This window comes from Alligator sinensis, unplaced genomic scaffold (genome assembly GCF_000455745.1).
Source record: "Alligator sinensis unplaced genomic scaffold, ASM45574v1 scaffold93_2, whole genome shotgun sequence".
In the NCBI taxonomy this organism is placed as follows: Eukaryota; Metazoa; Chordata; order Crocodylia; family Alligatoridae; genus Alligator; species Alligator sinensis.
Window position 1 is genome coordinate 179,555 of NW_005841854.1, and position 14,827 is coordinate 194,381.

Sequence of the window (14,827 nt, forward strand, 5' to 3'; positions counted from 1 at the left end):
TGTGAAGTCATCCTATAGAGCTCTGGCAAAGCAGAACAGAAATTGCACAGGTGGTGTGATCCCAGGTGGCTGACTGTTTTTGTTACATGAAATTTGAGACTGTGTTAGTATTATTATAAAAAATAGGGGGTAGGTACTGGAAAGAGAGATTTTCTTCTATCTGAGCAGGCAGGTTTATATGTGTGTATGATAGAATACTGGAGCAAGCCAGTAGGACCCAAATGAATGATTACAGAGAGAGAGTAACAAGGTGCATGGCTTAGGGGCTGGAGCCTGCTTGCCTAGGAGCTCTGTGCCAGCAGATGGGGATGATTGGCTGGCTCTGGAGGAAGTTAAGATGAGCTTGCAGGAGAGAAAGGAAGTTATAGTGATGCTGAAGTTCTAACTTTGGATGGGTGGGGAGTGGGGATTTTGTTAGTATTTTGTTATTCTTTTTAGTTTGAGGAAGACAAAATAGGCTTGCTCCTGGGCCTGGCTAAAGAAGTAACAACCCACTACAGATATTTAATCACAACTTAGGTAATAATACAGTTTCCTATCTTTTTGCAGAAGAGGTGTGCCCTTAACTAAATACTTTATAACTTTTGATTAAATATTTGTTTTGAGGGCTGGGTTGGGAATGGAGTGGTTGATATCTATATTTAAGCTTGTTTCCCCATTCCTAACTGCAATTAGGGTTACCATATGCCCGGGTTTTCCCGGACATGTCCTCTTTTATGCCCCCGTGCCCTCCTGTCCAGGCAGGTTTTTAAAATGCAAGCAAATGCCCAGGTTTTTGCTCTGCCTCTGGCTTTTCCCAGGCACTTCCAGCTTGGCTGCTTGGGGCTGGGGGCAGTTGAGCAAGGTGATTGGCTGTTGGGGACTCATGTGCTCTGCATGCAGGCCCTGGCAGCTGATCCCAGGTAGAGAGGCAGAGACAGAGAGAGTGTGCATGCATGCAACTGCGTGGACAACAGGGTTGGGGGCAGGGGGCTACGGGTTGGGAGTGAGGGGCACTGACAGGGCTGGGGGGCAGGGAGCTGTGGGTCAGGAGTGAGGGGCACTGGCAGGGCCGGGGTGGTAGGGGCTGTAGGTCAGGAGTAAGGGGCACTGGCAGGGCTGGGGGAAGGGTACAGTCAGTCATGAGTAAGAGCCAGCAGCAGGGCTGGGGGGGCTGTGGCTTAGGAGTGAGGGGCAGAGGTGGAGCATGGGCGTATCGCTGCACCCCCCACATCATATACCCCTTCCCCGTCTCCTCCTCCTCCCTCCTGCTCCTCCTTCCCCTTTCTCCTCTCCTCCCCTTTCCCCCTCCCTCCTCTTCTCCCCTTCCTCCCCCCACAGGTGTCCTCTTTTTTGAAACTGGAAATATGGTAACCCTACCATAATAGTTTGATACTGATGTAACTTGGCACATAGCTTGCTGTGTTTCTATCAGACTGAATGCATTTGATGAAGATGAAAGCTCGGTGTGCAATAAGCATTGCTTTCACTTAAGCAGCTTTTCTATTACATATGGTGATGCTCAGTCACTTGGAATTTGGGGGGACAAGTCATTAAACTGGTGGAGGAAATGAAAACAGTATTTGAAAACCACTGCTCAAGGAGGTTCCATGACCCCTCTTTATGCATTTAGGATTTATTACGTATAATCTTAACTGGATGCCAAAAAATGTTTGCTCGGAATGCTCCCTTGGGTAGCTTGTCTCGCTGTATTGCATTCCCTTACACAACATTCATTATTAGTCATTGTTGTTATTGATTTACACAGCACTGCTCCTCTGTATCAGTGTTTTACAGCAAATAAATACATTTTGAAGACAAATAAGGGCTGCTGAAAGGTGCTGAATTGACATTGTTGGGACCAATCTCCTCTCTCTCTATCCGCTTTGCTGCCAATTGATTTCTGGGCATGCATCATAACTTTCCCTCATTTCGAGGAATATTACTTATTTTAGACCCCCAAAGCTATTTACATTGTGCACAACATTTATGTTTGTGTATATTTGTTGCTGAAAATTCTATAAATTAGGAATGAAGCATCAAGGAAGCAGGTTACAGAAAATACTGGCTACATGATAAGGATGGATTTACATCACTGTTTCTAGAATGAATAATTTGCCTTATGTACTTCAGTTTTGGATTTCAGTCTCACATTTAAGTCTTATGAAGTTGGTGGACATGCCTACGGATTACACTTGAAGGCAGACATTTTAATTTGTACCACCTTGACTGTTTTGGGTCTTGGGTACTTAAACCATAGGTACTGTAACCTGCTTAGATTCTTAAAGGTGGCTGGGAGGTCTCTGGTGGAATGCGGTATCATATCATAATTGAGGAACTTTTTATTTTTTCCTCCTTTACTTTTTCCTCCTTGCTCACCAGATACTGTATCTGGTGCCTTTCAAGGCATGTTGCATGAAATAGCACCTCTCAGACATTTTCGGAGGTGGGGCCAGAGGAAGTTATTGGGATAGGTAAATTAAAAGTTTGTTGCAAAAATACTGAGGCCCAGTTATGGTCTTCCTGACCTACTGAGACTTTGGATTTTTTTAAATTTCATTTTGTACGGTGTCTGGAGCAGTTACTAATCTGAATGAATAAATATCTGCAGACACAGAATAGCATTCAAATGATCCCAAGGGTGAGCCTAAAGATTTCTTGTCATGATGTCCTGGTCTAACCAGCTTAAAACTGTCAGATCCCAGATATGTTAGGGAAAGTCTTTTTTGTATTTTGACAAGCCACTTATTCTTTGACATGCAAAACCTTGGGGGTTGAATTTTATGATTTGTTTAAGGGATTGGGGACCATTTAAGACAGAAAATTGTACTTGTAATAGTATTAAAAGGGAAGGAGAACTTGGTAATTTAGTAAACCACTGCCTCTTCCAGCGCCCATTTAAGGCAGTAGGAATATTTCAGTTGATTCAGTTGATTCTCAGTGTCAGACTGAGCCTTAAGGCATAGTTTTACTTTGAAAATTGGCCATGTAAAAATGACACTTTCTATTCAATGGGCAACTATGACCTAGATTCTACTACATGTCACTAAACACAGTTCTGGTCCATCCCACGCAGCAACCTCCAAAATGCTAAAACCTCTACATCCATCTAGTCTCTGTCACACAGCAATTCTGTTCTTGGAAGGACATAAGTTCTGAATTTTCTAAGTGGAGAAAAATAGCACAAAGTTGATGATGATGTTTACCCTTTGCCCAAAAGCAAAATATACTTGTCTTGGAGGTAGAAGGCCTGGGTTATGGGCCATTTTCATTAAGAGGTGGTGAGTTCACATCTCCCTATATCCTAACCAACAAGCCATGGACTGGGTAGGGCTGAGAGTATCCTCTGCCCCTCCTGTTGTAAGTGGGCCGCTGGCTGGAAAGCAATGTCTGGAAAGGAGAGATGTGGTTAGCCATGTTAGTCTGAAGTCAGACAAAAGGCAATATAGAGATGCACCTTTATAGACTAAATTGTAGTAGTAGGCATCTGCATGTGTCACAAGACAATAGAATTGCTCCAACTAAAGCATCAGCTTGCTGAACTTCTGCAAGTGTGGCTGCAAAGCCCAATTCTTGATGACGGCTCTTTCTACACTTATCACATTTGAAGTTCGTCTCAAATCATTCTGAATGTGGTTCCCTTTTTCCTTTGCATGTTGGGCTTTTCTTTCCTCAAAAGCCTTCATTCCACGCTTAACAGGCTGTTTCCATACACTTCCACCCTCAGCAATCTTCTCCCAGTTGTTTGGCTTCATGTTTATTGCCTCCATATCTCTCTTGCAAGCATCTTTGAACCAGAGATAAGGAGGCCCTCTTTTTCCTGTTCTCCTGAGGAGCCATCGGAGATAGACTAACTAAGTAAGATATATATATCTCACAAGTTTTTTTTAACCCAAGTTCTTTTTGTCAGATACTGAGAAAGGACAGCACAGAGCAGACTATGAAGTGGGGTGAGTGGTTAGAATACAATAGGTGGGAAAGCAAGGGGTATGGGCAGGTCTGGGAGAGGCAGACAAACAAAGAGCCCATACAAACAAAGGGGTCAGCAAAGTTAAGCCAGGCAATAGGGTAAGCATCTGGAGTCCCTGTTGAAACCATATGTAACGGTGTCCAGTCTAGATGACTTCTCATTCCACAATTTTCCCTTCAGACTGGAAAGGAGGGTGGTGAAAGGACAACATGCAGCAAGGGGAGAGACTGCTTCTAGCCTAGTGCTGAGGATGCCCTCCCGGCAAGGAAGGGTCCTCTCCTCTTAGTGCCACATAAGCATTTTCCTGCAGCAGTGATGTCAGGCCCAGTAGCACAGTGAGGTTTATTTGACATATAAGGTTAACATGGGCTTGATACCCACAGAGCAAGTTACCCCCCCATTCCCCCATTATTAGGCACCAAAACTGTGCTTCAAAGATGTCTGCAAGCAGGATATGAAAGCTTTTGGAACTGACCCAAACCTTTGGGAGGCCTTAGCAGGAGACAGGACAAAGTGGCGCTCCGTTCTCAATTTTGGAGTCCAATATCACGATGAGAAATGGTCACTCAAATGACAACAGAAATGTGACTGAAGGAAACAGTCTGTCAGTACGACCACCCCTAATGCCATGCAAACCTGTGACCACTGTGGCAGGACTTGCAAGCCTAACATCGATCTTTACAGCCACAAAAGAAAATGCACCACCAGTCAGTAGAATAGCTGCAATGTCCACCATCGCTCGCTGATGAACAGATGCTGGAGAATCAGAGAAAATGAGGGTTGGAAGGGACCTCAGGAGGTAGTCTAGTCCAACCCCCTGTTCAAAATAGGACTAGCCCCAGCTAGATCATCCCAGCCAGGGCTTTGTTGAGCCAGGCCTTAAAAACCATCCAAAGATGGAGATACCACAACGTCTCTGGGTAACCTGGTTTCACCACCCTCCATGTGAGAAAGTTTTTCCTAATATCCAACCTAAATTTCCCTTGCTGCAACTTGTGACCATTGCTCCTTGTTCTGTTATCTGTCACCACTGAGAACAGTCTGTCTCCATAGTCTTTGGAACCCCACTTCAGGTAGTTGAAGGCTGCTATCAACCCCCCCACCCGTCTTCTCTTCTGCTGACTAAATAAATCCAGTTTTCTCAGCCTCTCCCCAGAAATCCTGTGCCTCAGCCTTCGAACCATTTTTGCTACCCTTTGCTGGATTCTCTCCAACTTGTCCACATCCTTTTTGTAGTGGAGGGGGGCAACACTGGACATATAACTATTAGGTGCTATTGCAGGGGTGTAGAAAATGGCAAATCTGGCTGACTGGTGGCTCCATTTCACAGCAGCCACTGCCTGTGTCACTGTGGGGCCAGGGCTGGGATCCTGCAGTAGTAACATTGTGGTCTGGAACCAGGGCAAAGCCATGATCCCTATACCCCTACCCAGGGCATGCTGGCAGCAGATCGCAGCAGATCGCAGCTCTACCCTGGCTCCAGACCACGCTGTCAGTGCTGAAAGATCCCAGCCCTGGAGCAGCTCCCTGACCAGCTGTGTGCCTTGCCAGCAGCGCTGGGACCTGTCTCAGAGGCCATCAAAAGCCCAGGGACTAGTGTAATGCCCTGGGCTTGGGGTCTGAATGTGTTGACCCCCTGCCCTTCCCTCCCCTCTGACCTCCTATATAACATGAACCATAGAATCTCATTTATTTACCCCTGCACTGAGCACAATACATGTGTCTGACTTCAGCATATCTGCCGATTTTGATATGAAAATTAGACATGAAGAATCAACCACAGCCCTAGGTTGCTTATGTCAATGTTTAATCACCCTGTTAAAAATTCGTGCTTTTGTCTGAGATATGATTTCATCTCACTTCAATTTCTAGCCCTTGGTCTTTGCTAGGAATTTCTTCTCTAGGTTACAGAGCCCAGAGTTGCTGCCTTTTAAAATTTCATTGTGTACCCGCTTCTGTGGCTGCATAAATAAAAGAAGCCCTATAGCATGTCATTATTTTATTTTAATTTTATATTCCATTATAATTCCTCTTCTCTATGTCATTGGTCCGTATTTCTCTCACCTGTACTGAAGTTTTACAGTCCTATTGGGGGTGTTGGTTGTAGCCGTGTTAGTCTAAGGACATAGGCAGACAAGGTTCTTTGGGTAAATATAATATCTTCTATTAGACCAAATAAATAGTTGGAAAAATTGTACTTTGCAAGCTTTCAGGTACAAAATGTCCTTAGACCAACATGGCTACACCCCAGAAACACAGAAGATACTGAATTTTGCAGTTTGAAATGGAAACTTCACAACATGGAAAAGAAGAGGAGGGTGTTTGCACCCGAAAGCTTCAAAGAACAACTTTTCTAACTATTTAGTTGGCCTAATAAAAGATATCACATCTACCCAGAGAACCCCTGCCAATAGGGCAGACAAGATTTGTTGGGTAGATGTGATATTTGTTAGGCCAACTAAACAGTTGGGAAGATTGCTCTTTGCAAGCTTTAAGGTACAAAATGTTGTTAGACCAACAGGACTACAACCAACACCCCCGCAACACAGAAGATACTGAATTTTGCTGTTTGACATGGAAACTACTCAAAAAAGAAGAGGAGGGTGTTTGCACTGAAAGCTTGCAAAGAACAGCTTTTCTAACTATTTCGTTTCTCTAATAAAAGAGAACACATTAATTTCCCCTGAGAACCTTGTCTGCTCACATCCCTATTTCAAGAGGTTCTTTGGGGAAATGTGATCTCTTTTATTAGACCAACTAAAGAGTTGGAAAAATTATTATTTGCAAGCTTTTGGGCGCACACACCCATCTTCGGACAGAGGGAAAGCTGGTACATCTTCAGGCAGGGGGAAGCTCTCCAGGCAGAGGGAAAGTTGGTACATCTGCAAACAGAGTGAAAGTCTCCGGGCAGAGGGAAAGTCTTTATAGAACGATAGAAAATAAGGGTTGAGAGACCTCAGGAAGTCATCTAGTCCACCTGCCTGCTCAAAGCAGGACTATTCCCATCTATATCATCCCAGCCAGGGCTTTGTTGGGCAGAGGGAAAGTCTGTACATCTTCAGGCAGAAGGAAAAATCTTCATTCAACCACAGAAAATGAGGGCTGGAAGGGACCTCAGGAGGTCCTGCTCCAAGCAGGAACATCCCCATCCCCATCCATATCATCATGGCTTTGTCTCGCAGAAGGGAAAGTCTGTACATCTTCAGACAGAGGGAAAATCTTCATTGAACCATCAAAAATGTGGGTTGTAAAGGACCTCAGGAGGTCATCTAGTCCAACCCCCTGCTCAGAGCAGGACCATTCCCATCCCATTTATATCATCCCAGCCATGGCTTTGTCCAGCAGAAGGAAAGTCTGTACATCTCCAGGCTGGGGGAAAATCTCCAGGCAGAGGGAAAGTGTGTACATCTTCAGGCTAGGGGAAAGCCTCCGGGCAGAGGGGAGGGCTGTGCATCGTCAGGCACAGAGGAAGCCTCCAGGCCGACGCCGGCAGAGGAGCAGCCCGGAGGCAGAAGGCAAGCCTGCACATCCCTACCGCCCCCGGGGCTGGGCGGGGCGGGGGCGGTCCCCGGCCCGGATACCTGAGCGGGGCGTCACGTGGCCGCCACATCATCTCGCGCTCAAAGCCAAGGCCAGGAAGCCGGGGCGGCGGCGGCGGCGCGCGGGGAAGATGCTGCAGTCGCTGGCCGGCAGCTCGTGCGTGCGGCTGGTGGAGCAGCACCGCTCGGCCTGGTGCTTCGGCTTGCTGGTGCTGGGCTACGCGCTCTACCTGGTCTTCGGCGCCGTGGTCTTCTCCTCCGTGGAGCTGGCGGCCGAGGACCTGCTGCGCCAGGAGCTGGCCAAGCTCAAGCGGCGCTTCCTGGACGAGCACGCCTGCCTGGGCGAGCCGCAGCTGGAGCGCTTCCTCGCGCGGGTGCTGGAGGCCAGCAACTACGGCGTGTCCGTGCTCAGCAACGCCTCGGGCAGCTGGAACTGGGACTTCACCTCCTCGCTCTTCTTCGCCAGCACCGTGCTCTCCACCACGGGTAAGCGCGGGCCCGGCGCCCCGAGCCGGGCCGGGGGGCGAGCCGCAGCAGGGCGTGCGGGCTTGCCGGCGGCCCGCATCACGGGAGGCTGAAGCCGGGATCCTAGCACGTGAGGGCTGCAAGGGACCTCGTGTAGGCCAGCCCCCTGCTCCAAGCAGTGTCCTCCCCTTCTAGACCAGCGGGTCTCAACCTTTTTTTTTTTTTTTTGTACCAGGACCCATTTGTAAACATCAGTGGCCTGTCCAGACCCAGTGCCCCTCGTGCCTGACCCACTGTGTGTGGGGCATGGGGAGGCCCCAAGCAGCCTGGAGCTCTGCCAGCCGGCAAGGGGAAAGCCCCGGTTTCCCACTTTTTCTCCTTTCAAGGAGAATCCGTGTTTAAAAGTTTGTATACTCTTGCGACCTGCTTTTTGGGTCGCAGCCCACAGGTTGAGAAACGCTGATCTAGGCCAGCCCCCTTCTCCAAGCGCAGCCTCCCCATCTAGAGCAGTGGTTCGCAAGGTTTCGTGTGCCAGGACCCGTCTGTAAACATTGATGGCCGGTCCCATCCCAGTGCCTCTTGGTCCTGCCCCGCTGGCCCATGTGTGTGGAGCAGGGGGCTCCCAAGCAGCCCCTTGCAGCCTGCAGCTCTGCCAGCCTGCAAGGGAAAAGCCCCGGTTTCCCACATTTTTCTCTTTTCAAGGAGAATCTGTTTTAAAAGTTTGTTGATTCATTTTTTTAAGTTTTTCCGTGACCCTTTCGTACATTCTTGCTACCCACTATTGGGGCTCGACCCATGGGTTGAGAAACGCTGCTCTAAATCATCCCGGCCAAGACTATGCCAGCCCGGGGCTTAAAAACCTCCAAGGATGGAGATTGCGCAGCCTCTCTGGGTAGAGAGGTTGTGTACAATTTACCTGTGTACAGATTGTTGCTTCCATGCCATGGGAAGAGAAGCCATTTCCCCAGCACTTACTGGTGGGCAGCAGGGCTGCATAGGGCTTGGTTGGAGATGTTCGCTGAGCATCTCTTTCCTATATCTTTGGACCTAGGGTGTTACGAGACTCTTCTGTAGGTCCCACCTGCGTTTGTGTGGGGGTCGGGTCAGGGACCTGCCGGCCTACCCACTTTGGCAGTGCCAAATAGGGAGGCTAGGTGTGTGGGCACATCCTGATACAGCAAAGGCTGAGGAAAACTGTCATATACAAATTAAGATAGAAGGCAGGGTGGATCTGCCCCTTTACAGATTAGTGAAATAAGAGATAGTATAGGGCAGGGGTAGGTAACCCCCAGTACAGGTGCCAGAGCATGGCATGTGAAGGCATTTTGCTTGGCATGCAGGCCTCTGGGCAAATGGCAGGGATGGGGCTGGGGCTGTGCTGTCCCAAATGGATTGGGCCCCTCAGCTCCCCTGCTGTCTGCCTCTGGCATGCCAACATCTTACAGGTCGAGGTTGCCCATGTTTTTGGCACTCTGCTCACATACATTGCCGCCCCTGGTATAGAGTACAAGTTTTCATGAACCCAGGTTCACTTCTCAGGTGCTGATTGCTCTGCATGAATCAAGATTATTGAATTCTCCCTGGATTTGTAGCAGTGTAACACTTGGTTTCAATTCTGTTTCTAGCTTTGTACATATAAGCCACAGTAGTTCCACTGGCTTATCTGGAAGAGGAATTTGACCTGGTGACTTTCGGGTTGATGGATTTGACTTGGGCGGGGCTGGTCTAGTGTAAATGAGAAGGGAAGTTGACTCAGGGAAGCTATTCTGTGCTCTTTAGTTCAATGTTTTGAATCTATGATTTAATGGGTAACTGGAAGAAGACTAAAAACTTCAGGGGTCTGATTTACCACTCCATTGCGCTCAGGGAAATTATGCTGGTGTAAGGATCCAGTAATGCAGGAGGGAAGCAGCGCTCAGGTTCCATCACCCTTGCTTCATTTGTAAAGTAACTTAAGGAGAGCAAGTGAGTGTTTGGTTTCTTTTCACAGTGGAAAAACTAATTGTTCCTTACTTGTCTCTGGAAAAAGAACACACCCATAACTAATTCAGTATGCATACTTTCTATCTGAGCAGTCTTTTCTATATTTACAGTTATTCACTGAGTGCCAAACAGTGTTGGTGTGATTCAAATATATAAGTAGACATAGTTGCTTCCCCCAAGCTGCATACAGTTTTTTAAAAGTTTTGAGCCATCTGTCTGCTTCTGGACTGATAGTTCAACAGTATGTTCTAATTTAAAGAGATACTGTCAGCTTAAACTCATATCCCACAGTCTCTGAACTGAGCAGCACCAGGCAAAAAGTGAATGCGGCAAGTGTTGTTTTATAATTCTTTGCTAATATGTGGCAACATGCTGCCAAAGTTTTTTAATTCTGTCCATTGACCCATGGCTTCAAGGGATGATTCTGCTGGGTAGAGAAAGCCATAACACGGAGGTATCATAGAAATGTCCCGTGTCAGGATTTCAATGGAAATAAGGCACCAATATGCTTACTGAACATTTTAAGAGCGTCTCTGCATCTTTAGGCCTCTGAATGACTTTTACAGATCTGGATTTGTGGCCTTGGTTTGTTGCATTTCCATTATCCAAACTGAAATAAATTAAAAACCTAAATGTCACTCTTGTTGTGTATAGTTATTTTCAGTTTTAGATTCCTAGGGATGTGATATTTGAGTCCAATATGTGATAACTGAATGATGTGCTTAAAAACAACTTTAAAACAATTTAAATTGATGGTGTCCTTTTACAAGTAAGTACAGCTCTATGTGCCAGGGGAGTCAGACTGACAATTCAGTGACTGTTTAAAAAGTGACTCATTGGAACCATAAGGAAGACCTCTTCAATAAATGTGAGATGCTTTTAAAACTGCCCTAAAATTAATCCAGATTGAGTCATTTGCCATTTGAATGAGCAGGTCCTGGCAGCAATGTGTTAAGGTTATAAAAGAAACAAATTTTTTTTTTTAGTAAGCATTTCTGTTTTCCTTTGGCTGCTGATTAATGATGATAACACATATCACAGTGTTCTGCTTAGTCTTACTTTGTTACTTTCTGGTAGACAGACATATTTTGCCTGTTTCAAGAAACACATATTGGATGTTAAATATGTAAACTAAGCTATTTAATAGGGATGCCTTTATAGTACAACATATGATGTATTCACTGTAAGGGTTGATGATCATTTTTTTTTTTTTTAATTTGGCTATGAAAACCCTAGTAGAGGTAATGAGAAATGAAGGTAAAATGCTTGTGACATGGAAGTTAAACATTTTGTAGGAATAAAGGGTTGGGGTTTTTTTAAAGGTTTAGTCATCATAAGATTAGCAGCAATATTGGTAAATTCTAGGAGCTAAACATATTTTGAATATATAATATAAACATTTAACCCTCATGTTTTTTCAGAAACTGGGGAGGGGGGTTGACCCTCTCTGAAGCACAATAAAATTTAAGTACTTAATTGTGTTGACCTAGTGCTGGTGCTGTATGTTATCTTTGTTCATAAATAGTAGAACTAAATGTATTTACCTTCTGGAGATTATAGAAGTTACTTTAATATTTAAAGGCTATTTTAAAATTTAAAATTAATGTTTTACTATATGTATTACGGGGCATATAGTAATGCATACTATATTAAGGTACGTTATAGAAATGGTATATTTTTATGTAATTTCTTATACACTCAATAAATATGTAGTTTCTCTTGTTAATAAAATATTAATTTATAAACAACACAATATGGTGCTTAATAAACTTGGCAGGTTATGCATCAGGCATGAGTCAACATTCAGAAGATTCAATGCCTCTCAATATAAATAAAGCACTAGGTTTGTACTGAGTTGGCAACTCTTCAAAAATGTGCTATGGTCCATATTCACAGAGTCCTATTATTTAGATTGGTTGTCATTTAGGTACACTGTAATATCTTTTTTGTAGAGGTGTAGCCAGGGATTTAAAACCCATTTTTGAAAAAAACATTTTAATGGCCTTTCAGAACTTCCTGTCACCTACGTTCAAATGGAATAGAGATCCATAGTCATGCATAAAATTACCTTGATGTACTGTAAGAGGAGAGGGTTATATCTCTTCCTATGGGCCAAGTCCAAAGACTTCTTGGACACATGAGTTTTAATCAGAATATTGGAATCCATCTTTGGTTTGCTCTCGGCAACAGCAGAGATGTTGTATGTGCAACAAGGATATTTTGTGCTCAAAACCTTGACTGACATCTTTCCTAACTACAAAGTTGGCTCAATAAAAGTTATCATCCAACAGATCTTGTTAAGTGCTGCAAAAATATTTTTAGGCAATCTGTTGTTACCCAAATCTTCCTTCCCTGCATATAACTAAATATGGAAAGTGGATTCTTGAAGTGAGGGGAAAATAAAAACATTGTGATGTTTATGTTTAAAAAATATATACAGTTTTATTATTTTACCTTGGGTTGTTTCCTGGGTACAATAGTTCACAACCAAACCAATCTAGAATGTGCAGCAGTTATCTAAATTGCATCTGATTGCAGACAACACTCTAGGCATGATTTCCCTCCCCTCCCCTCCCTTTCCTTCCTCCCCACCATTGCCTTGCAACTTGTATAATTATTTACACCTGTACAGAGTGAATGAACGACCCTACCATATCAGATTTCTTTACATGGCAAATGCAGGTGTGCATGTGGATGACAGTAAAGAATTAAGTCTTCAAACTCCTACTATTCTTTAGGACTTGAGGCAGTTATCCACTTCAGTGAGAGTTAAGAAACTTAGCAGTTTGGGACAATCAACAGTTAAGACTGTTGCACATATAATATGTCTCCTGCCCCATCCCTTGCTTAGGCAAGTGCAGGAAGGAGAATAGTGGTACCAAAGACTGCGACTGTTGTGATGAGGGTGGGTTTGAGTTAGTTAGGCATGTTGAATTCTTTGGTCATCTCTTAATTTAAGCAATGGGGTACTGATACCCTGGATTCAAAGCTGACCAGACAGACAGGACTTTAAGCTAAGTAGAAGAAATATTTTGGGAAGAAGGTGTTTTAATTTAGCATTAAAAAAGGATGTCCTTTTGCCTAAATTAAGAGTAGATGAAGATGAACTGAGGAAAAAAATCTGTTTAAGTGCAAGGAATATACAGAATAAGCAAAGCGAGGTAAACTGTTATCTAAAAACAACCCAAATTAGCTGGATAAGTGCATCATCACATGACTAAAAGCTGCCTGAAGGACAGGCAAATAAAGGGCAATGAAATGATCTGAGTGAGGCTCCAGAGGAGTATTGCAGAGACTGGCACTAGGTTCTTTTAATGTTATTGTTTCAATGTAAAATTTCAACTGATAGAGAATCAAAAATGAAGCAATTTATTCATAAAGGTATCAACAAAACGAACCATTAAAAATAAAAATGAAATTGATTGTAATGGTAACCCTTAGAAACAAAAACGTCCTTCATGATCCATGCCCAGATATGCTTGTATGATATAAATGCTAGGTGTTGTTAGCGATTCCGGTCAAGTTGGTAGTGCTGCTTGCAGTGGTTGCTGCTGTGAGTGGAGGTGGCAGTTTATGGGTCCGTCATATGTAAATCAAAAATTAATTCTAAAGACGTGCTTATTTTGACTTGGGGGGGAGGGGAAGAAAATGCTTTTGTCCAGGGTGTGGTTCACCATCCCAGCAAATATGTCATCCTGGGTGTCAGTGTATGCAGTTATGCTCCAAACCTTTCTTGTATAGTACAAATAGGAAAGCTGTCAGGGGGAAATGTAAAGAAAAGAGAAGTTTTGGTGTGAGGGTTAGAAGAACAGGGTGGGTACTTCTTGTTTTTAAGAAACCAGTATGGGTAGGGTTGGTAGGGGAATACCAGTTGAGGAACTGCTGGTGATGGTGAAGACCTTCCTTGATATGTGTATTCTGGCATGTATAGGAATGTCTTGCAGCATTTCCTGGGAATTGAAGGATGGCTCAGTACCTGGGTGACTCTTTTCACCTTTAGCAAACAAAAGCCTGGGTTTCATTTTCCACTTGGCTAATGAGAGTGGTGGGGAGATCATGTCTCTCAGTGCTAGAGAGCTGTGAGAATAGATCCCTCTATGAAGGATCAAATGGGGTTATCCTTATGCAGAATAGCAAGCTAGAGGTTTACAGCAGGGATAAAGGACATGTTTAGTGCTTCCATAATAAGAATGCATATACTTGTGGTGGGGAGGAGGCAGGACTTGTGGCTGTGCCAAGGAAGATAATGGTGAGATGAGTGAGCTCCGTTCCACTTCTGAATATGACAGAGTTGATATTTGCAATTTCTGTGGGCACTGAATGTCTTTTGGGATTTATCTTGAATGTGCTATAGTGTGGAAAAGGGGTATTTAACACTGGGCCACATTTAAAGGGAACGAAACCTGGAAAATGTGATATGTTGTGTTCACAGTTCAGTTTGGTGCAGACTAGGGGTAAGGATGGGTAAGAGGGAGCAGTAGCTAAATACTAGCAGTGATCAGCCATCTGCGACAAAGCAGAGGTGAATTTCATGATAGCTTGAGTGGAGAGTTTTGTATTAAAGGAAAATGTATTGTCTGAATCTGACAGGCAGGTGATACAAGGGATGCATCCTTTGTGAGATCTGGTAGGCCAGTTCCAGATGTGAAGGTATGTGCATTTCCCCGGGGACAAACAACAGTGGCACAATATGTGTCACTGCTACTTGTGCCCAGGGAGCACCCGTGTACATGTGTTCTGGCATGGGGCAGCTTGCCCTGGGTGGGGTAGGAGAGGCTGGGGCCAGCCATCAGCCATGGACTAGCCCCATCAGCTTTACCTGGGATCCTGGAGGCCTCCTGGGGCTCCAGCGGTGGTGATCCAGCTCTCCTTTGTTTGATCTCATGGGCAT

The 14,827-nt window shown here is 44.7% G+C and overlaps 1 protein-coding gene across 4 annotated transcripts in view; it reads left to right on the top strand.

The window, feature by feature from the left end:
* Positions 1-5,610: 5,610 nt before the first annotated feature.
* The window catches only part of KCNK1 (potassium two pore domain channel subfamily K member 1), a 48,702-nt gene continuing 39,485 nt past the window's right edge, over positions 5,611-14,827 (top strand). For 3 of the 4 annotated variants that reach the window (XR_003095902.1, XR_003095903.1, XM_006016339.2), the window contains exon 1: positions 5,611-7,974. Coding sequence is in view for 2 of the 4 variants with exons in the window: in XM_006016339.2 (XP_006016401.2) it covers positions 7,188-7,974 (787 nt within the window). In the remaining 2 variants the exon portion in view is untranslated. The remainder of the gene's footprint in view (positions 7,975-14,827) is intronic. The other variant, XM_006016340.2, reaches the window with a different exon arrangement.